The sequence below is a fragment of the Ochotona curzoniae genome, unplaced genomic scaffold, assembly GCF_017591425.1.
Source record: "Ochotona curzoniae isolate NIBS_2020 unplaced genomic scaffold, NIBS_Ocur_1.0 scaffold_1037, whole genome shotgun sequence".
Lineage (NCBI taxonomy): Eukaryota > Metazoa > Chordata > Mammalia > Lagomorpha > Ochotonidae > Ochotona > Ochotona curzoniae.
Window position 1 is genome coordinate 29,239,068 of NW_024467083.1, and position 22,817 is coordinate 29,261,884.

General features: G+C 52.0%; 2 protein-coding genes across 2 annotated transcripts in view; both read left to right on the plus strand.

Annotated features, from left to right (window-relative positions):
* The window catches only part of VPS45 (vacuolar protein sorting 45 homolog), an 80,650-nt gene extending 76,526 nt beyond the window's left edge, over nt 1–4,124 (plus strand). The window contains exon 15 of the mRNA XM_040998306.1: nt 3,510–4,124. Coding sequence (XP_040854240.1) covers nt 3,510–3,597 — 88 coding nt within the window. The 3' untranslated portion in view covers nt 3,598–4,124. The remainder of the gene's footprint in view (nt 1–3,509) is intronic.
* Nucleotides 4,125–9,768: 5,644 nt separating this feature from the next.
* PLEKHO1 (pleckstrin homology domain containing O1) lies at nt 9,769–19,370 on the plus strand. Its single transcript, XM_040998754.1, has 6 exons — nt 9,769–10,097; nt 10,783–10,929; nt 15,992–16,132; nt 17,095–17,199; nt 17,539–17,640; nt 18,558–19,370. The coding sequence occupies exons 1-6, from the start codon at nt 10,068–10,070 to the stop codon at nt 19,242–19,244; spliced, it is 1,212 nt and encodes a 403-aa protein (XP_040854688.1). The 5' UTR covers nt 9,769–10,067; the 3' UTR covers nt 19,245–19,370.
* The last annotated feature ends 3,447 nt before the right edge of the window (nt 19,371–22,817 follow it).

Genomic DNA, 22,817 nt, shown 5'->3' on the forward strand with positions numbered 1-22,817 from the left:
TGGCTCAAGGACTTGGGTCCCTGACACCCAAGTGGGAGATCTAGATGGGCCTCAACTTAGCCCAGCCTCAGCTCATGGGGGCGTTGGGAGAAATTAACCAACTCACTCACTGTCTCTCTCTTTCTCTGGACATTTCAAATAAAATGAAAATAACAAAGTGAATAAACTTACTTCTCACTGTATGTCTCAAGACTTTGGAGGTAGATGTTTTAAAATCAGGATTGGGGTTCTGCTTTCTGCCACTCCCCTTCTTTTTCTGCAGACGTGGGGAAGCACCTGGATGCCAGTACAGTCTGAGAAAAGCAACCGTGTTCATGTGCTCTGTTAGGTCCTGGTGTCATCCCTTTTTATATCACACTTCATTCCGAGCCGTGGCTGTGTGCTGTCTCAGAGAGCCTCTCAAGGCGGGACTCACAGCAGGTGTTTGATAGTTCAGTGCCTTGTCCATAACGGTTGCTCAGTGAACATTTGTTAAGTTGAACTGAACTGAATAGAATTGGATTATAGTACCACAGAGGGAATTTTTTGAGTCTTCTTTTTAAATGAGGTTCATTGAAAACAAATCTAGAAAAGCAAAATCGTTTTTTTAGTCTAAATTTGGGGTACAGCTACCAATATGTTCATTGCCCATAATTTTTAAGCATTCTGTGCAGTGACTCATCAAAGTCTCCAAATAGATGCTTTTTTTTTTTAAGTTACAATGCCCTTAGGAAACAAAATTAGGCTTGGCCAATATAAATAGTGTTTTCTGTTTTCAGTTGAAGTACATAGGAGGAACTTCAAGTATGATTTTAGGGAAGTTTTTTTTCCCTTTGTGGCAGCGTTGCAAATGAAACACATATCACCTGATGACTTTCTGTAGGACTTCCCAGCACATTTGTTCCATTCTTACTAGAAGTTACCAATCACTTTTTTAAAAAAAATATTTATTTATTTTCATTAGAAAGGGAGATTTACCGACAGAGAACAGAAAGATTATTCATTCACTGGTTCACTCCCCCAAATGGCCATAATAGCCTGAGCTGAGCTGATCCAAAGCCAGGGGATGGGAGCTTCTGCCAGGTCTCCATGTGGGTGCAGAGGCCCAGGCACTTGAGCCATCCTCTTTACTTTCCCAGGCACATAAGCAGGGAGCTGGATCAGAAGTGAAACACCAGGACTCACACCAGTACTCATTTGATGCCAGCACTGCAAGAGAAAACCTGATACACCATGGTGCTAACTGATGACTTTCTGTACTGCATTTGTTTGCTTGCTTGTTTTTATTTTGTATATCTTTTTTAAAAAAAGGATTTATTTATCTTTGGTCCAGCGAGGTAGCCTAGTGGCTAAAATCCTCTCCCTGCACGCCTACGATTCCATATAGGCACCAGTTTGTATCACTGCTGCTCCACTTCCCCCCTTCCAGCTCCCTGCTTGTGGCCTGGGAAAGCAATCGAAGATGGCCCAAGTACTAGGGCCCCTGCACCCACATGGGAGAACCAGAAGAAGTTCTTGACTCCTGGCTTTGGATCGGCTCAGCTCCAGCCGTTGCAGCCACTTGGAAAATGAACCAGCTAGTGGAAGATTTTTCTGTCTCTCCTTCTCTCTATAAATCTGACTTTCCAATAAAAATTAATAAATTTTTTTAAAAAGAGCTAGTGTTTTAAAAAAAATTATTTATCTTTATTGGAAAAGTAGATCCACAGAGAGGAAGAAAGAGAAAGATCTTTCATCCACTGATTCTCTCCCAGAGTGGGTGCAACAACTGGAGCTGAGCCAATCTAAAGCCAGAAATGAGGAGCTCTTCCAGGTCTCCCACGCAGGTGCAGGGTCCCTGGGCTCTGGGCCGTCCTCGACTGCTTTCCAGGCCACAAGCAGGGAGCTGGATGGGAAGTAGAGCAACCAGGATATGAACCAGTACCCATATAGGATACCAGCACATGCAAGATTAGGACTTGACCACTGAGCTATCACACCAGGTCCTGTATTATATTTAGGGGGCGGGGAAGCAATGCGGGGACCGGCAGAGAAGCTCAGTGGGCTAGTCATCTACCTACAAGTTCCAGGATCCTGTATAGGCACCAGTTCTAGTACTAGCAGCTCCACTTCCCACCCAGTTCCCTGCTTGTGGCCTGGAAAAGCTGTCTAGGACGGCCCAAAGTCTTCGGACCCTACATCCACGTGGGAGACCCAAAAGAAACTCCTGGTTCCTGGCTTCTGGATTTGGATCAACTCAGCTCTGGCTGTTGTCACCATTCAGGGAGTGAACCACTGGTGGAAGATCTCTCTGTCTCTCTCGCAACCTCTCTTCTGTCTGTAAATCTGCCTTTCAAATAAAAATAAATTGATTAATTAAAAAAAAAAAAGTAGAGTAGATAGTAGAGCCACAGCCTGTGGTGCTGGCATCCCATCGTAGCACTGCAGTTCTGTACGCCACTGCAATCCAGCTCCCTGCTAAACATGCCTGGGGTAACAGGAAGGATGGTGCAATTGCTTGGACCCCTGCCACTCACATGGGAGACCTAGGTCCAGTTTTAGGCTTCTGGCTCCAACCATTGTAGCCATTTAGGAAGTGAAAACAGCAGATGGGTGATCTCTTTTTTTTTTCTCTGTCTCTCTTTATCATCCTGCTTTCAAATAAGTAATTAAAAAAAATAACTCTAGTGCCACTTTGTAGCCTGGATAAAGAAGAAACTGGAGGAATAATGCAAGTTCTGAACCAGTTTTAGGAGCACAGATAAGAGGACTTAGATAATGGGGTCCTGAGACAATAGAATGGCCTTGCATTAGAAATTCTGTATTCTAGGCTGGGTGCAATGGCCTAGTAACTGAATCTTTGCCTTGAGAGGGAGGAAGGAAGGAAGGAAGGAAGGAAGGAAGGAAGGAAGAGAGGGAGGGAGGCAAATCTGGGTTTCTAACTAGATATTTCACATGTGAACTGTTTCTTTTTAAAAAAAAAAAAAAAGATTTATTTTTATTATTTTTTTTATTGGAAAGGCGGATATACAGAGAGGAGAGACAGAGAGGAAGATCTTCCGTCCGATGACTCACTCCCCAAGTGAGCGCAACAGCCGATGCTATGCCGGGTCCGAAGCCAGGAGCCTCTTCCGGGTCTCCCACGTGGGTGCAGGTTCCCAAAGCTCTGGGCCATACTCAACTGCCTTCCTGGGCCACAGGCAGGGAGCTGGAAGGGAAGCGGGGCTGCCGGGATTAGAACCGGTGCCCATATGGGATCCCGGGCCTGCAAGGCAAGGACCTTAACCTCTGCGCCACCGCCCCGGGCCCCATGTGAACTGTTTCTATAACAGATCTTACAAGTCTAATCCTGGCAAAGAGCGCTAAGGGACTGTCCTTCCACTGTGGCTGCCCTTGGTACGCAGGCGAAGGTGTGGTCCTATACTCCCAGAGCTGCCCAGCACTCCCCGGTGCTGCTGCACCTGCTGCCTTCTTATCTAGCTAGATGTCCTCAGCAAGAGTCTATTCTTGATCATACTGTTGTTTTAAGTAACCTCAAATCTGCTTATCAGTTTCCTAGAGGAAGTCGTGGCTTCTGGACTGCACAGCCGAAGCAAGGAGAGCTCACAGGTCACCTCGAGGTCAGCCAGCAGAAGATGAACCGGACAGGGAGGCGGGAGAACCGCACCACTTCCCGACTTGCCTCCCGCTGCAGGCTCTCCCCACCCAGCAGAGGTGTTGCGGGATGGGGAGTGGGGAGCTGTGGGTCATGTGCCTGTTGCAGCCCCTCCCCAGGCAGTCCGCAGGTGCCCCACCGTCGGCACAGAGGCAGAGACCCTCACCGACGAGCTGAGAAGTTGGAATCCGATCCAACCCACTTTCTCATGATTTGCTTTTCAGACAAATGTGTTATTTGCATACTGATGAACTCAGTTCTGATGAACTCGGGTCTGATGAACTCGGTTGGGATCTTCCTTGAGAGAAGGGGTATCAGAACCTGGAGGGGTGTAAAAAGTCACTGGGGGCTGCAGACGCCTCTCTCATTGGTCCCCTCCCTCCTCCTGGACCCTCTGTGCTGTTTCATTTCTGAAAACTCACCATGTGTCTTCAGGAAGCCATCCAAACATTCCTATATTGTTTCCTGTGGCACTGAGAAACCATGTATGACAATAAAAATCCATTTTGTGAGAAGAGGTGATTTGATTTTATGTCATTGAAATTAATTTATGGGATTTCATGAGGGGGGGCATGAGCTGGCTTTTACACCAAGCACGATGAAGGCACTTGCCCCCCGCCTGAGGGAGATTTAAAGTATGTGAACACAAATAAGAAGGTCTGATAGCATTCACCCTCTTGAAAGCAGCAGAGATTGATGGTGTCATTAATGCCAATAAATTAAGACACCTTCAAATCCTCTCAGCTGTGGCCAGCAACGCTAGCCTCCCATGTGGATACAAGTTCCAGTCCCAGCTGCTCCTCTTCCTATTCAGCACCCTGCTAACGTGCTTAGGAAAGCAGCAGAAGACGGCCAAGTGTTTGAATCACTGTCACCCGTGTGGGAGACCTAGATGGAATTCCTAGCTCCTGGCTTGACCTGGCCCAGTCCTAGTCCTTGTGGTCATTTGAAGAGTGAACCACAACATAGAAGATCCTCCCTCCCTTTTTCCCTCTCTGCCTTTCAAATAAATAAATCTTAAAAAAAAAAAAAAAACCGCACCCTGGTTTTCTGTAGATGTGTGTGTGTTTCAGTGTTACTAGTAGGTCTACTGTTAGCCCAGAGTCAGCTCATATTTATGACTTCGGGATATTTACCCTGTAGCTCAGGCTCTTCATCTAGAAAATGAAAGTAATAATACAAAGATACTTAAAAGAAATTCCTGAAAAATTAAACCGTGTTTATCTTGATGCCAAAAAAAATTGAAATTTGCATTCTTCTACATTGTGTACAGTAACCGCTCAATAAAGTCTAATCATTGTAGTAAGAGTGAATCCTGTCTCCAAGTTAAAAATCACTATGCAAGGTGACTAGCCTCCTGGGAGCCCTCCCCCTGCACAGACAGGGGAGGCCAACAGGTGCCTTCCCATTTCCTCCCAGTCCTCAGCTCTGGTGCCATTACATGCTTACCTGGCACCCTAAGGCTTCTGCCCCATGATAGCTAAGATCTAAGTCCTTGTGATTTTTATCCTTTTTTTAAAATTTATTTATTTACTTCAAAGAAAGGGAGAGATCTTCTGTCTGCTGGCTCATTCCCTAAATGGCCATAATAACCAGGACTGGGCCCTAGGAGCTTGGAATTCCATCTGAATCTCCCACATGAGGGGCAGAAGCCTGAGCACCTGGGCTGTCTTCCAGTGCTTTCCCAGCTGAATAAGCAGGGAGCTGGATTGGAATTGGAGCATCTGGGACTCAAACCAATGATTATATGGGATGACAATGATGTCACAGGTAGCCGAGTTTACCTACTGTACCTCAATGCCAGTTCCCCTGGGTAAGCTTTTTTTTTCTTTCGTGTGTATGTGTGTGTGTGTACACGCAAGCCTTTAAAAATTAGAGAGAGGAAGATCCGGGGAGATAAATGTCTTGAATCTTGGTTCACTCCCCAACTGGCCACAATGTCTGTGACTGGGCCAAGCTAAAGACAGGAGCCTGGAACGCTGGGTCTCCTGCATGGCTGCATGGTCCAAGCACTTGAACCATCCTCCATTGCTTCCCCAGGCAGCCTAGCAGGGAGCAAGATCAGAAGTGAAGCAGCCAGTGTTACAGGCAGTAGCTAAAGCCAAAGCACTGTAACCCCATTCCCTAGGAAGATTTTTTTGATCCTTCAATTAAAAAAAAAATAAAAGATTTACCTTTATTGGAAAGTCAGATATATAGAGAGGAGGAAAGAGAAAGATAATTCACATACAGAGAGGAGGAGAGACAAGGAGAAAGATAATTCACTCCCTAAGTGATCAGCAACAGCCAGAGCTGAGCTGATCCAAAGCCAGGAGCCAGGAGCTTCTTTCCGGTCTCCCATGTGGGTTAAGAGTCCCAAGGCTTTGCACCATGCTCTAATGCTTTCCCAGGCCACAAGCAGGGAGCTGGATGAGAAATGGAGCAGCCAGGACATGAATCAGCGCTTATTTGGAATCCCAGTGCATGTAAGGTGAGGACTTTAGCCACTAGGCTACCGCACAGGGCCCTGATCATTCTTTTTATAAATCTTTCAAACAGCCTGCACTTAGCATAGTAGTCTTTAAATGCAGCGTTTTAGTTTATATGATCTTTTCAAATAACCTCCCTCTTCCAAGCAGGATTACCTGTGTTTCCCTTACTCTTGGGAAAATAGTTTTTGGGATAAACTATCAATATGGGCTCCTGTTCAAGATCCAGCTGCTCCACTTCTGATCCTGCTGCCTGCTAATGTGCCTGGGAAAGCAGCAGAGGATGGCCCAAGTGCTGGGGCCCTTGCACCCACATGGAGACCTGAAATGCTCTCCAGGCTCCTGGCTTCATCCTGGCCCAGCCCTGGCTGTTCATGGCCATCTAGGGAATGAACCAACAGATGGAAGATTTTCTCTAATTTTATCTTCTTCTCTCTGTAACTCTGCCTTTCAAATAAATAAAAATAGTAAACACCTATATCTTTAAAAAAAATTTTTTTTAAAGAAAAAAACAAGTCTAAGAATGAATCCTACCTTCAGGCTGTGCGATGCCTCAAGTTGGTCTCTCTTTTATTAGGAATCATTTCTATGTAAGATTTACAGAGATGGTTTCATTCCTCTGTTGTCCCTTTTATAAGCAGTATTTTAATTAAGGTTTTATATGCTTGAAAACACTCACTCCCCCACAGGAAGAAATGCCCTAGTCCAGACTGCTGAGTCCCATGGCTCTACTAAAGCTAAGGCTTTTGCTTTACAAGGACTGTTCGGCTCTGCCCAGTCCATGTGCAGAGAGCAGTTTGAGACCAGCAGAGACCAGTTGTTCTGACAGCTCCCTTCCTGCTCCCTGAAGTGGAGTGGCTTCTATATTATTCAGTTGGAGAAGGAAGCTGCTGGCAGAGGTCTGTTAGCTAGCTAGGGAGCAGACCCATCATGGGTCCTGCCAGGATCTTCTCTCCACCAGAAACTCTTCAGAGTTCTCTTAATGAGGTGTGTACATGGTGGTGTCGGGCTCACTAAAGAGACAATGCTATTAAAATGTGTGCAGGAACCCAGAAGTTCCTACTCAGATTTCTCACTTAATCCTTGGTTCCTTTGGGGAGCAGTCCCACATAGATGCCAGGTCAAGTGAGTGGAGATGCATCTGTTGAGAGTGACCTCAGCTTGGAGAACAGGCCCCAGGGACGAGTGCGGCATATGGCGAGAGGAACGAGTGGCAGGACAAAGTGAGGCAAGGTGAGAGGAGGCAGGGATGAGACTGCCCGAGGTTTATGTAACATCTTAAGGAACAGACAGGCGGGAAAGCTTCTGCAGCCCACGTGCATCTGCTCCCCAGTCTGCACGTGGCTTTGGAGGGTTCGTTTTCTCAGGCCTTCTGCCTGATGTTCCACAAAGCACCAACACTCCCAGGCAGCCCAGCAGCCCCGGGCCCTGCACTGGGACACATTCATGTCATTGTTGACTGAAAGTTACTGAGCAAAAAGGAGCAAGCCAGGAAGTCTCCCCCACTCCTCAGGCCAGCACCCACTGAAACCACAACCTACATGTTGCCTCCCAGACAGGAGGCAGGCCAGCTTCCACACCAGAGCCCGGGGACATTTTCCTTCTTCACAACTGAACATATCCTGGGGTAAATTTTTTATTATTATTATTGCTTTAAAGTAATTCAGTTATTTAGAAAGCCAAAGAGTTAGAGAGGTGGAGATCTTCCATCCACTGATTCATTCCCTGGATGGCCCCAACAAGCCAGGAGCCAGGAGCTTCATTCCCACATGGTGCAGGGGCCCCAGCACTTGGGCCATCAACTGCTGCTTTGCCAGGCGCATTAGCAGGGAGCTGCATCAAAAGTGGAGCAGCCGGCACCTATTTGGGTTGCAGCGGCACAGGTGGCCGCTGTAAGCCACTGTGCACATCACCAGTTCCTTTCACTGCTTTTAATAAACAGAGGGATAAGTAATAGAAGTGGTGGGGGGAAGAGGAAGTAATGTTTTGAAGGAATTGAGTATGTGTGTGTGGATGCTAATCCACTGAACTGGAAACTCACGTAAAACTTAAGTTACTGGTCTGCCTCATAGCCTCGCTAAGAAGGAGCAGGAATAATTGCTCTTCATATGCCCTGTGATGCCACTAAAGATTTAAAGAAATAATATGTGAGACTACTTTAAAAAAAAAAGGCTCATGGGAAAATGGACTTGGTATATTTTGGTGCAAAATGGTTTTGAAATCCAGGCAGCTTCTCTCATGATTCCTGTTTTCCATGAGTGCCTGAAGGCCTCCATCATTCAAGACCATTTTTAAAAGGATGAAGCTCTGTGTCCATCAAAAAAAGAAGGAAAAGGGGAAGGAGGTTGAAAGGAACGTTATTGGACCAGGAGCAAACAGTGGGCTAGGAGAGACCGGCCCCGCCCTCTTGTGCAGAATGCTACAAAAAGCCAAAGTATCCTCAAATCAGCCAACACTTCCTTCTATCTTGAGACAGCCCGTGGAAATAGAGAATTTTTCCCCTTTGGCCTGCTCCTCTATACCAGAAATTTTTATTCATTTTGTAGTTATTGTGTGCGTACCATATGCCAGGCAATGTGTTCATCTGCTTATTTCATAATTCGCACTGGAGGACAATAATTTTCTCTTCAGACGACTTTCCACGGGTCACGCACTATTCCCCCCTAAGTTTCCTGGCTGGTGGAAAGGGCAGCTCATCGCCCGCCAGGTAACATATGCAGGAATGGCCACGTGAAAACAAACTGTGACTTGACCAAAGGCCACAGGGCAGATGACACCTCCAAACTCCGTCGTCGGAAGCCTCAAGCTGCGAAGGTGTCCTGCGGGCATCGCTGGTGCAGGAGGACAGCTCGGCTGAGCACGCCCCATCCAGGCACCCGCTGGGCGTGAACTCTTCCTCCTCCGGATCCCAGAGCTGTGGACGCCGTAGCTTCTGACGCGACCCTTGCAGCAGGGAGAGCTCTGCAGGTGGTGGGACGTTAACCCTCACCTGGCGCTCACGTGGCAAGCCACTGGGTGTACGTAACGGCTCGTGGCTTCGGCGACAGAGTTCCACTTGAGCCTGCACTTGCCGATCCCTCAGCCTCCCTCTCTCCCGGTGCCGTGGAAAGCCCAACACCCGGGTTCCTCGCGGGGAGCTCAAAGAAGGCCTCGGACGCTTTGAAAGCTGCAGCCAACGCGTACGCCTGTGAACTCTGCTCCCAACTCACGCACCCCACCCCTGACACGCAGCAGCACGAAACTTGCCCCTGAGCCCCCCGCAACATTTGACCTGCGCAGCCACGGTCCCCACCACCCAGGCTAATGCCGATCAGCGCGAAATGCCGACGCCAGCCGGGGCTGAGGTGCCCTGTGGGCTCGCGCCCGCCGGCCGCCTTTGGGGAGGGCGTCAGAGCGCTCTGCTTCTGCGTTCCCGCCTCAGCCCGCGTCGTTGCCCGCCGGCCCGCGTGTGCGGGTCCCTCTCCCTCGGCTCGCCGCTCCCCGCGCGCTCCGGGAGCCGTGCTCCGGCGGGGCTCGGGTCCGCCTCAGCCTCGCCGAGTCGGAAACAAAGGCGGGGGGCGGGGGAGCGCACTGGCTGCGGCTCCGCGATTCGCCCTTTATTCTGAACTCGCAACGTCAGCGGCCCGCGGATGGAGCTGCGGGGCGCGGGCCGGGCCGCCCACTGCGCGCCGGGCCGGGCGAGCGGGCGGCGGGGGCGCGCTCGGGGGCCCGGGCCGCGTGGGCGCCGGGATGGAGGGCGCCGAGGGGCGGGGAGCGGGCGTGCGTGTGTGTGCGAGTGCGAGGGAGGCCGGCCTCTAGTGTAACCGGAGCTACAAAGAAGGGGAGAGTCCGGGAGCGGGCGGGAGGGAGCCAGGGAGGAGGAGGAGCGGCGGCGGCGGCGACGCCGGGGCATCTCCGACACCCGCCCGTTGGGAAGGAGCCCCTCGAGGCGGCCTGGGCCCCCCGACGCGGGCCGCCCCTCGGCCCCGCGCCCTCGCCTGCCTGGAATGATGAAGAAGAACAATTCTGCCAAGAGGGTGAGTGCACGGCCGCCGCCGCCGGCCCTCAGACCTCCGCGCTCACTTGGTGCGCCCGCGACCCCGGCCCCGCCGTCGGGGTTGTGAGTGGTCGCGGCGGCCTGCGGGACCCCCGAACCCCCGGCCGCGCCCCAGTGCCGGCTTTTGCCTCTGGCTGCGCCGGGCTTGTCCACCATGCACCGAGGGGGATAGGGGGAAGGAGGAGAGGGAAAGCTTTTGTTTGTTTACTCGCGTTGCGGGAGAGGGGAGAGGGGGGCGGATTTCAACTTGGCTTAGTTTGCGGCCGACCCGCACCCTCGCCTGCCCCGGGCGGCTGGCCCGGTTCGCCAGACGTTGTACGCTGGTGAGGAGACAATGAGAAATAACAGCGAAACCGAGGAGATGCCGTTAGTGCCGGCGCGGCGGGGGAGGGGTGCGGGCTGGGGCCCCCTCTCCCCGCACCCCCGGCGGCCGCGCAGCCCCTTCCCCGCGCCGTACTCGGGTGTTGCTGGAGGAATGGAGCGCTGGCGAGGTGGGGGACACCGGGCACCGCCGAGTGGGGAGCCGACCTTGCTCTCCAGCTCCTGCCTGTGGCGGGGGGCGCGGAGCAGTGGGTCGTGAGGGACGGGCTGGGCTGGCGCAGGGAGAAGAGGCGACGGCTGGAGTCACCCCAGCCTGTGTTTCTCCTCTTGTCCCCCGGGGCCAGGGGCCGCAGGATGGAAACCATCCCTCGGCAGCACCGGAGAAGGTCGGCTGGGTCCGGAAATTCTGCGGGAAAGGGATTTTCAGGGAGATTTGGAAAAACCGCTATGTGGTGTTGAAAGGGGACCAGCTCTACATCTCCGAGAAGGAGGTAGGTGCCCTGGCCGCGCAGACACCCCTACACACACACACACACACACTTTGCTGATCTTTGCCCCCTTCCCTCACCCCCTGCCTGCAGTGATGTTTGGCTCCACGCCTCCCACCCCAACAAGCAAGTTCAGTGGTCTCCACCCCATGGTGTCTGTAGTGAGTGGAAGTGCGTGCAAGTTACAAGTTGAGGTTTGCTTCTTCGTGGCTCTTGTTTACTAAGCCCTTCCTGGTGACAGCGCTGACCCCTGCCACCCTGTCCCAGGAGTTTCTCAGCGGCCCTGGCGGCCTCCCGCCCACCTCCGGGCTTGCATTTCTCTCCGTGGTTCAGCGCTCGGTTCTTCCCGGCCTTGCAGCCCTGAACGCCACACTGCACCGCGCCAGTCACCCTGCACCCCAGAAACCGTAGCTTTACGGAAGTTTGTGAAAGGTGCAGATGATGGGGGAGGCGCATAGAATTCGAAGTGTTATGTCTTTGGATTTCATGTTTTCCACAGTTTTTGAAAGTCTTTTGGACAGCCCAGGGCTGGTTTCCTGTGACCTCAGGAGAATATTTCTGAGTAGCAGATAGTTACTTGTTCTCTGCTGCTTTAAAGGAAACAAAGTAGTAAGGGGCTTCTGTTCTTTCCCCTTCCTGCCTACCGCAGCCCCAGGCCCTGATGTAACTCTGAATAGACCACAGACCACACCGGGTTGGAACCAGAACCCAGGTTGCTAAGTGCAACCTAACTCTTGGGATAGGTAACCTGTGGCGGTTCCGAGCCAGTAGTCCTCCATGGGGTAGAAGTGGTTTCCTGACCCTGTGGTCTCATGGGCAGAGGCTAGGAGTGGGGCCTCTAGTCCTGCTGGCCTGGCCGCGTCTGCCCCAGTCTCTGTTCCCTTGACCCAGGGAGCTGGGAAGTCCTCCCTCAGCTCTAACCTCTTCTGCTTTGTGTGGTAGCCATTCTTATTCAGTAGGTTATATTTAGGTAAATAAAGCCTTTTATGGTATCAAACCAGACGCACACACAGTCCGAGAGAAAGTGCTCATCTGAAAACAGCACTGAAGCAACCCAGGGGGAACCGCGACCCACCAGGCCCTCGAGGGGGTCAGACCCTGCTGTTGGCACTAAGCTAGCAACGCAGTGGTGGGTGCAGGAGCACTTTGCAGGCTGGTTCATTTGTTTTCGTGTGGTTTTGTTTTGTTTGATTTTATTTTTATTTGAAAGGCAGAGTTACAGTGAGAAACAGAGAGATCTTCATTTGCTGTTTCACTTCCCAAATGGCCGTATCAGCCAGAGCTGAGCTGGTCTGAGGCCAGGAGCCTCTTCTGACTTTTCCATATAGGTGCAGGAGCTCAAGGACTTGGATCATCCTCCACTGCTTTCCCAGGGCACAGACAGGGAGCTGGATAGAAACGGAGTAGTCAGGATACAAACCAGTGCCTATATGGAATGCTGGTGCCACAAGCAGAAGTTTAGTGCACTGCGCCACAGCACTGGCCCCAGTCAGATTGATTTTATGTTTTCTTCCCATACAAGGTTTTCCCCACAATTTTCCAGTTTAAACACACACACACACACACACACACAGAGGTCAGTCTATCTCCTGTCTTCCCCGAACTTCATAATGGCAGGAAACCCTGGTGAGCAATGAGGGAGAACTTCCTACACGTCAAAAGGGAAACATGAGACCAACGAAAGGATAGGAGCACCACGACCTTTTCTTTCCTGTTTGTATTTCACAGAGAGCAGAAAAGCAGGGTTGGTCCTTGTTTGTGGAAAAAGGGGTGCAGAGACGGGGTGGGGGGAGAGGGTGGAATGAGCTCAGCGCTCTGTGGGTGGTGTCCTGTGAGTCAGGAGCATCTGACTGCCCCCCGGGACCGGTCACCCTCTGTCGGGAAGGGTCTAGGAGAAGAGGGAACAGCAGTGTGTATGTGAGTCCTTCTCTGGAGCAGTGGTCTGGGCAAAGGGAAAAAATGACCGAGCATTATGGGATGTATTCTGCCCACCTTCTAAAGCTCCCTAGCCAGCAGGTTGAAGATTTAGAGAAGACAAAGCGTAATGTAATGTTTAGGGGTGTATGTGTTCATGCAAGAAAATCTCTAACACACCAAAGATCTGACCAGTCCCTTTTGTTACTCCCGCTGGGTAAAGGTGGGCTCTCCCGTAACTGTTTCCACTTTAGAATTTCTTGTTGTGGGTTATGAATCAGTGTACCCATTCTCAGGGCAACAGCACCTTTGTGAAAGAGGAGTCAAGGATGCCTTGGGAGCAGGCCTGGGCCTCAGGGAGACCTCACAGCAGAGAAAACGGGATTCAGGGGAACCCTTCTGGTGAGTGAGGAGCATTCCTTTTTGTGGGCCAAGGTCAGAGAATCACAGGAACAGAAGGGCCAGTGTGGAAGAAGGGTAATTGTGAATGAGTCTTGGGGAATTAAATGCGGGGTGGGGACGGGCCACAGTAGAGAACAGGGCTGCTGAGGTCGTCCGTCTCCCGGGCTGGGTCCTGGAACGTACTTGTTCCACCTCCTGCCTCCGTCTCCTACCACCTCCCCACCCCCAACACTGATCTGGCTCAGTGGCCAATGCTCCCCAGAGCTTCTTATCAGCCTGTGTCCAAGCCAGAATACTCCCTTTCCCTTCTCTTCCCTTCCCTTTCCTTTCCCTATGAAAACAGAATGAGTTACCCTGGCCCTACCCACCCCCAGCACCTTCCTCTCCAAGCGCTCTGGCCTGTGCTGATAGACTGAGTCCTGTGAAGGCAGGTGGAGAACAAGGCTGAGGCATCTCCCTGAGGCCTGCACCCACATTTCTGGGAATTGTTCTTAGGTGCCCGTGGCCAGCACCTTATTCTTTTACCCATAATCCTCCAAGAACCCTGGTCTCCTCTCTGCCTCTAATTAGGGACCGCAGGAAAGGGCATGGCCAACCCTTGCTGAAGCAGAGAGATGTATGGGCACTCATTGTCTTGAACAAGATTACATGAGTATTCATCTTTTTATGTCAACAGTGCACAGGCCCAGCAGCAGTTCATTTTTTTAAAGAGATTTATTTGTTTTACTGGAAAGACAGATTTACAGGGAGAAGGAAAGAAAGATCTTCCATCTGCTGGTTCACTCCCCAGATGATTGCAACAGCCAGAGCTGAACTGATCAGGAGCCAGGAGCCTCTTTCAGGTCTCCCCATGTAGGAGCAGGATCCCAAGGCCCTGGGCCATCCTCCACTGCTTTCCCAGGCCACAAGCAGGGAACTGGATAGGAAGTGGATCAGCCAGGACATAAGCCAGCACTTGCAGGTGGAAGGTTTGCCAGTTGAGCCGTTACACTAGCCCCAACCACTAGCAGTTCAAAACGCTGAGCAGATGCAAGACTGTCGTTGGGTTGTTGGATGAAATAAATACTTCTCTACCTCAAAGAGAGCCAGTAGGATGAGTGAGGTCACCTCCGTACACAAGATTCTTACGTCAGAGCTGGAAAGTGGGGGCCATTTTATGAAATGATTCCATTCAGCGAGGGTGGATGTCTTCCCAGCTAGACATGAGACTGCTTTTACCTGTCGACTCCACTTTAACAAGTCCTTGGAGTTCCCCATCTCCTCCCAGGAGAACATGACGAGCGCATGGCTGGGGCGTTCTCAGCCCCAGGCTCGATAGCAAGAGAGTGAAGAGGCTGCTCTCTCAGGACTGGTGACTGAGTCTCCTGTCTGGTACTTCTAGTGATTGCAAGCAGATCAAGCCCACAAACCACAGCTTTGGAATACCAGAACTACAGCGAGCACCCTCTTAGGGGAAAGGAGAAGAAAACTCTGTGAGACTTAAAATAGACCTTTGAAGAAATGTTAGTGGAATTTGTTCCGTGATGCTCAGAACAAACTGATTGGGGTTGGAGGATACAGATAGACGTGTGGACTCTGATTAGATGGGCCACAAGTGTTAACATCCGACTGTCGGCCGGAGCGGCGTGAGTGCAGCAGGAAGGGCCGAGTTTAGATACTCAGAAAAGGTTCCTGGACAATGGGGCTTGGTCACTCAAAGTGAAAAAAGATACCAGCCCGCAATGCAATCTTGGAAGCAGGGCCTGGGTACATTTGTCCCCAGAGAGAGGTGGTTGAATCAGATGACATTTTATGGCTGGGCAGGTTAGGTCTGACGGTCATGATTCCTTGGAATGAGTGAGGAGGGATGGGAGGAGAGTTGTATTTCGTATCCTATCCCAGTCAACCCACACAGAAGACAGGGTGTTGCTGTCTTTATGGCGATGGCACAGTGGAGCGAGGTAGAGTAAGGAAGCTGTGCTGTGGAGTGGGCATTTGGCTCAGTGGTTGAGGAAGCTGCCTGGGACACCACATCCCATGCTAGAGTGCCCAAGTTCAAGTCCTAGGCTCTGCTTCCAAAGTCCAGCTTCTGACTAATTAATGTACATTTCTAGGTGGCAGCAGGTGCTGCTCAAGGGCTGGGTCCCTGCCACCTTCCATGGGAGACCTGGCTTGCGTTCCAGGGGCTCGTGAGTCCATCTTGACCCAGCACTAACTGTTGTAACCATTTAGGGAGTAAACCAGAGATGGAAGATCTCTCCTTTTCTCATCCTCTCTCCCTCCCTGAAGAAAAAAAAAAAAAAGTAAAAATAAAGATACAGTGTAAACATGTGACTGGGAGGTCTTTCTGGTTCCTGCCACCAGCCCTGCCTTTATCTTCCGGATCATCAAGTGCATTCCGGCCTGGCTCACTTGAGGGGGATCAGGTCAGCCTGTTCTCCATGTCCCTTTGAGGATATGAGCCTTAAGGACACGGGCACTGTGTTGTTTGGGAACAGAATAGGGATGCTTCAGTATAATAGAGTGGCTAAGGGGTGGCTAGAGCTAAGAAGTCTTAGATGGAAACCTGCCTGAGGAATCGGAACATGGGGGCACCCAAGTCCTGCCGCCCGCTGGAGGAGGCCAGTCTCCCGGCCTGTGTAGGCTGGCCCTTTGCAGTGCTGTCATGCCCTCAGGATTCTGTCGTCCCCAAGAGTGGATCCCAACTATCCCTGGGCTGGACGGCCTGACTAACTTGGTCCTCGGCCTCTCACCCCCAACCCTCCCCTAGGTAAAAGATGAGAAAAACATTCAAGAGGTGTTTGACCTGAGTGACTATGAGAAGTGTGAAGAGCTTCGGAAATCCAAGAGCAGGAGCAAGAAAAATCATAGCAAGTTTACTCTTGCCCACTCCAAGCAGCCGGGGAACACGGTGAGTCTGTCCTGCCGCCTCGGCTGCGGGGCCAGGGAGGGGAGGAGAGAGCTTCCTCCTGCAGCTGCTCTCCCTCGCCGTCTTGCCTCAGAAGCTCTCAGCTGCTCTCCTTACCATTTAACCTGAGAATACCGTGGCCACTTCCTTCCCTCCAGGCAGGCCAGCCTCTTCCGTCACAAGAGATGTTTTCTCTCCTTCTTTCTCCTGTGTCTGTCCCTGTCTCTGTGTCTACTTCTGTGTCTCCAGGGAGAAACTCACCGATCCCTCCGTTGTTTCTCAGTGTGATTCTCTCTGCGTCAAAGCACCCAGCGAAGCCGTGCCTGCTGTATTTAAAGATTTGCCATTCTTCACTGAGCCTCCTGGAATGCTCTCCAGAGCTGTGTTAATGTCCAGTACCCTTGCTTCTCGGCTCTTCCTTGATCATGTTTGTTTGTTCGTTTATTTGTTTAAAATTTATCTTTATTGGAAAGTCAGATTTACACAGAGGAGAGATAGAAAGATCTTCCAACTGCTGGTTCACTCCCAAAGTGGCCGCAACAGCCGGAGCCTGAGTTGATCCGAAGCCAGGAGCTTCCTCGGGTCTCCCACACAGGTGCAGGGTCCCAAGGCTTCGGGTCGTACTCTGCTGCTTTGCCGGGTTACAAGCAGAGGGCTGGATGTTCGCTGCACAAGACAGACAGCCAGGACATGAACCAGCGGCCATATGGGATCTCGGTGTGTGCAAGGCGAGGATTTAGCCACTGAGCCATCACGCCAGGCCCTGACTTTTCCTTGGTCATTTTTAAAACAGCTGCCAAGCTGCAGCAGTTCACAGGAACAAAGGCAGGCCTTGCTTGAATATAGATGACCAGTCTTCCCAGAGCTGGACTTGTAAGAATGACACACCATTTCTTACTTCCTCACCGTCAGCCTGAGACACTGACTCTGAAACCCTGGCTGCAACACAGATCTTGTTCTCACAGGCACCCAACCTGATCTTCCTGGCAGTGAGTCCAGAAGAGAAGGAATCGTGGATCAACGCCCTCAACTCCGCCATCACCCGTGCCAAGAATCGGATCCTGGATGAGGTCAGGGGCTCACCGTGGGGAGAGGGACTGGGGAGCAGGGAAGAGGGTCAGGGTGCAGGCCCCCATGCTGGCTCCTCACCAGCTCCAGTCACTGCTCTCCCTCCCAAGCCTCTGTTCCCTCTCAACCTTCCCTCTCAGTCCTTCAGATCCTTGCTCCCTGCCTCCTGAGGCATGAGGTCATGGCTCAGCTCAAGGAGCCCCTTTGTGTCCAGTAACATCCTTTTGCCAGTGGATTTGTTAATAGAGTGGGTTTGTTTCTCAGTCCAGGGATGTCCAGGCTTCAGGGCTTGCCTGGTGGGCCTGGGGACAGGCACCAGGCCTCACAGTGCCTCTCTCCAGGTCACCGTTGAAGAGGACAGCTATCTGGCCCACCCAACTCGAGACAGGGCGAAAATCCAACACTCTCGCCGCCCCCCAACACGGGGGCACCTAATGGCTGTGGTACGTATGATGAAGAAGGTGAACGTTTTCAGAGGGCTGGTTCTGTATCAGTCCATCTCAGACAGAACTATGAGCACCAGAGGCGCTTGTGCGAGAGATGGCATGGACACCGGTCTCACAGTGTCCGTCCCCCCCCGCCCGATCCCCCTAGGCAGAACTGTGGTCAGCACCTGCTCTCAGCCCCTTTGTCATCTTTGGGTGGGGGGAGGGAGATAAACCCCCAGAAAAGCAACAGATGAAAGAGTGCACTGCTGCACGAGACGGTGGCCGCTCCGCTCCGGTGGCCAGCTGTCCTGATGGTCAGTTACGTGACCGCAGGCATTCGGAGGGAGGACCTCAAGGAATCTCATGACACACAAACCTAGTGATGGCGTTCACTCCCCTGAGAGAGGCAGTCAGAGACATACCAGGAAAAAATGCGACAGAACCCGAGTTGGAGCTGTTCACCGTTTGCTTGCCTGAAGCTGCGTGTCTCCTAACAAAATGGGGCAGGGGTCACGCCTCCCTTGAAGGTTTGCTTCAAGGGTGTTAGAGTTGCACGTGTAACTACATTTGAAGAACTAAATACATTCACTACTTTCTTTAATTAGACTGTTCTGATAACAGAGTCCAAGTTTCATGGTAAGACAAGCAGTTCCAAGTTCCAAATAGCAAAGGAGGCTGAGGTCCCGGCCAGGAGAACCCTGATAGAAGGGGACAGTGAGCGGGTGGGCATCCTGCGTGGGAGGTCCCTTAGAAAGGGTGTGGTAGGGTGGAAGACATTAAGAGCAATAGAACAAAGTAGATGGGCTCTGGTAAGGGGCCTGCTTCTCAGGTTGAGGAGGGGAGTGGCCTTTGAGGCAGTGGTTCCTGAATTCCCAGCTGCTTCCAGTCTAGCCCCTTCACTCCCATTCCCTTCCCTCCCCCCCACACCCCAGGCTTCAACCTCTACCTCAGATGGCATGCTGACCTTGGACCTGATCCAAGAGGAAGACCCTTCCCCTGAGGACACAACCTCCTGTGCTGAGAACTTTCGGGTGGACCTGGACAAGTCCGTGGCTCAGCTGGCCGGCAGTAGGAGGAGAGCTGACTCGGACCGGGCTGGCAGGCTTCCCCAACCTTGGGAGAAGCCAGACAGGGGGGCCACCTACACCCCACAGGCGCCCAAGAAGTTGACTCCCACCGAGAAAAGCCGCTGCGCCTCCCTAGAGGAGATCCTGTCCCAGCGGGACGCTGCCCCAGCCCGCACCCTCCAGCTGCGAGCAGATCAGCCCTCCGCCTCATCCGTCCCGCCCCTCCCAGGGCAGCTGTCTCGGATTCAGGACTTGGTAGCAAGGAAACTGGAGAAGACTCAGGAGCTACTGGCAGAGGTCCAGGGACTGGGAGACGGGAAGCGAAAGGCCAAGGATCCCCCTCGGTCTCCACCCGACTCGGAGTCGGAGCAGCTGCTGCAGGAGACGGAACGGCTGCTGGGAGAGGCGTCCTCGAACTGGAGCCAGGCCAAGAGGGTGCTGCAGGAAGTCCGCGAGCTAAGGGACCTGTACAGACAGATGGATCTGCAGCCCTCTGAGTCCCAGCCCAGACAGACTGCCCCGCACAGCCAGTACCGAAAGAGCCTCATGTGAAGAATCTAGAACTCTATGGAGATGGACAAACTTATTTCCAAGTGTTTCAGGACAAAGCTTTTTTTATTTACCTCAATCAAAAAAAAAAAAAAAAACCACACAATCAAATCATTGCTCTCTTGCTGATGCCTGACATACACCCTTAGGCCCCTTGCCCACGCTGTCCTCCTTGCTGCCCTCTGAGATGGGAGGAGGCCGTGACCCCTATAGCTGTGTTACCTGCACAGCGGCGAGAAGGGGTCACGGAGATAACGGTCTGCTCCGTTCCACAGCAGGCTTGCATGTGCACAGAAGTCCTCTATGTCCCAGTGGAGGATTTCAATCTGAGGGTGAAATTTGAGCTGCCCATCTCCAGGTCTAGGGGCACAGAGGCTAGTGCCAGTTGTCCATGGTACACAAAAGTCATATCCCTGTTCTTAGGAAGACATGTGAATGAAAAGTCCCAGTACCCAGATACGGGCTGCTCATAGCTTCTGGTTGGAATTGAGCTTTCTTGCTTGGCGATGTTTCTTGCCCCTTCCCCTCCCCACCACTGATTCACAGACCAGTGTGGTCATTGTGAGGATGGAGCCTACTCAGAGGAACTAGGGACAGCTCGCCCCATGCAGGCTCTGAGCTAAGAATGAAACTGCTGCCGTGAGGGTAGGATGGAGGAGAAACCAAACATGTCTGGGTTCCTCTTTTGGCCAAGTGAGGGCTTCCTGTTGCCTCTCCCTCTCCTTCCTCAAACCTCTTCCCACATCAGTCCAGCCCCAGCTTCAGAAAAACATGTGCCTGCACCACCACCCTTCCTGGTAGCCCTGGACACTGCCAGCCCACCTTGCCCTCTTGGTCCTGGCAGGTCCCATCCAAGGCGTTGTGTTTACTGCTTCCAAGGTTACTAAGATTGTAAGGTTCAAAAAGGGGGATCAGAGGCTGGGGAGTCACACAAATGAGCTTTTAAAGCTCTGAAGTGTACCCTGTCTGGTTTTGTGGGTCTCATTTGCCAAAGCCAAAATCCAGAGCTTCACCTGGGGCAGCCCAGTTTTAGGTACTGCCCAACAGCGAGGCTGCACTGATGTTGGGAAGCCAGGTGCGAAGGGGAGGGGAAGGCCCTTGGAGGTTGGGGGACACCAGGCATCACCTCTTTTTCTGCGCTGATACTACTGCTACAACTCACAGAAACAGGATGGATAAATCCACGCTGAACAGTCTCGAGGGAACGGAGAGTCGCTTCCCATTGGGATTTTTCCCTAGGCTCAGCCTGTGGTTCCTGGCAAGGAGCAAGGATACAGCTTGGATGATGGAAAGTACAGAAGCAACACCTTAGTGTCCTCCTGGGGCATGGGGGAGGAGATCCAGGCTCTCTCAGACAACACAGCACAGCAAACAGAGCCCATTGTGGCAACTGTTGAAAGTCTGAGTTAAAATTATACTTTCCTTTTATAAATTTCCAGCTATGTATTAATTTGGCTTTACCAGCATTTTCCCTTTCTTCTTTATTGCTCCCACATAATGAGTAAAAAAGACAAAAGCAAGAATAACATTATTCCAACATGTCAGTCATCTGTGGCTCCCAGAAAAGGAGTCCACAGGAGAGGCGGATAGCAGGCCAGAGGAAGCACACAAGAAAGCTGAGGGACCTGGCAAAGGGCTGGAGCCCATCCCGGAGGTCTTCAGGCCGTCATACCAGCTTCCAGTGCTGTGGCAACCACTGGGGCGTCCAGGCCACCAGCCAGGGAAATTAACCTATATAGAGACCAGACAGATCTGGATTCAAATTCTGACTCTGCCACTTACTAGTTATGAGGCTCAACATGAAACACAGCTTTCTGAGTGCCCATTTTTCTCCTGTACAGACTGCAGCATTGAATCGGAAATGCCTGTAGGTCAACAGATGGCACTGGCAGCAGCTGTGTGGGTGAGCAGTGAAGCCCAACTGGAGAGCACACACTGATGGTGAGGGCCCTGGGCAGATGACCAGCTCTTCGGTCCATACACCTAATCCAGGCCACAGGCTGGCCCCTGACCTCCCTGTAAAGGACAAAGTGCCAGGTGCCCCCATAAAGGCAAGAGATACAATGAGGGCGGTGGCAAAGCATGATCCTTGGTCCTTACGAATATCAAAGCATCACACAAAGATGCGCTTCCCCCGCCCGGGGGGAAGAAAACAACCCATGTGGTGCACACTGGCATGGCCTCTGTGAGTGCGTGCGACAAGCCCAGGGCTGTGTCGGGAGGAAGGGGACGCCAGGCTGGTTCCCCTCCCTTCCTCCCAATCACTGTTTTGTGGGAAATGGGTGGATAGAGTAGCAGGGAAAAGAGCTCTATGACTCTGGAACCACTCCACTTTGTCACCGTGCAGCTGCTCGTGGTCACCTTTCAGGATGCTTCCTCCCTTCCCCCCAACTTGGCTAAACTGCCTTCTTACACAATGTGGAGAAGGGACACTTTGGGGAGGCTCAGAATGAGAAGGGGAGATGCCGGATGCAGAGCTAGGGCATGGGACATTTCCCTCCTCCAGGTGGTCGGGTGGGCTTACAGGAGCTGTACGAGGTGCAGCCCTGGGCTTCCTGAATGAGAAATGCTGAGGAATTGGCCTGGAAAGCTGATGAGTTCATTTGCATGCTAGTTCCACAGCATAGCTTTAGGTTGTCTGAGATGAAAAGGACCGGGGAGAGGGAAAAAAAAAAAATTAAAAACCCAAGTTTGTCTAACTGCTGCTTCAACCCTCACAAACCACACACATGCTATGCCCCGAGCGTTGACCCTAAGGGAAAAGCTGTCACCTCCTTCCCCCACCCACTCTCCCAGCACTCTGCTAACTGCTCTCTAGCTCTCCCCAGAGATCAGTCCCAAAGACCCTCCACCCCTCTCTCAGCCTCAGAGCTCGCTCACTGCCCCTCCTCCTCCTCCCTCCTTTCCCTAAGCTTGGTCCATTTCTTTTTCTGCCTCCTTTTTTACCTCCCCGTCTCCCAACAACAGCAGCCAATCCGCGGCCTGCTCTAGAGCCACACCATATATGGAGATGTTGGAAGGAAACCCGAGTAAACGCAAACACACACACTCACACACATCCACACACAGAGAGCTGAGTTTGAGCGCCTTTTCTGCACGTGACCCTGTGCTTATTCCTCTGTAGGAACCGCTCGTCCCACCGCTGTCTGTCCTTGGCTCACCCCACTGAAGGAGGAACCTGTTTGCTGTTCCCCACCTTCACTGCAGCCCCTGGAGACCATCCCTTCAAGCCATTGCCTCCGACCTAGATTTCCCTGCACTAATTACAAGCCTAACGAGATCTAACAAACACCCAACTTAGCACAGCTGCGACCCTCGAGGTCAATTAGTGTAGCCCAGCTCCACTCGGGAAATGAGCGATGGAGCCGAAAAGTCTTGGATGTGCCTAACCCCCAGCCCATCACAACCCTGGGGTGGGAAGTGGGGATGGGAGAGTGGGAAAATCAGCAGGACCTGTTTAAAAATAGGATGTGGGAGGGGTAGCAGGAGTGGGGAGAACTGCCTCCGGGTTGGGAAAAATTGAAGAATGCAGATTCACAACTCCTCCTAAAATCAGAACCTCGGAGGCTGGTGCAA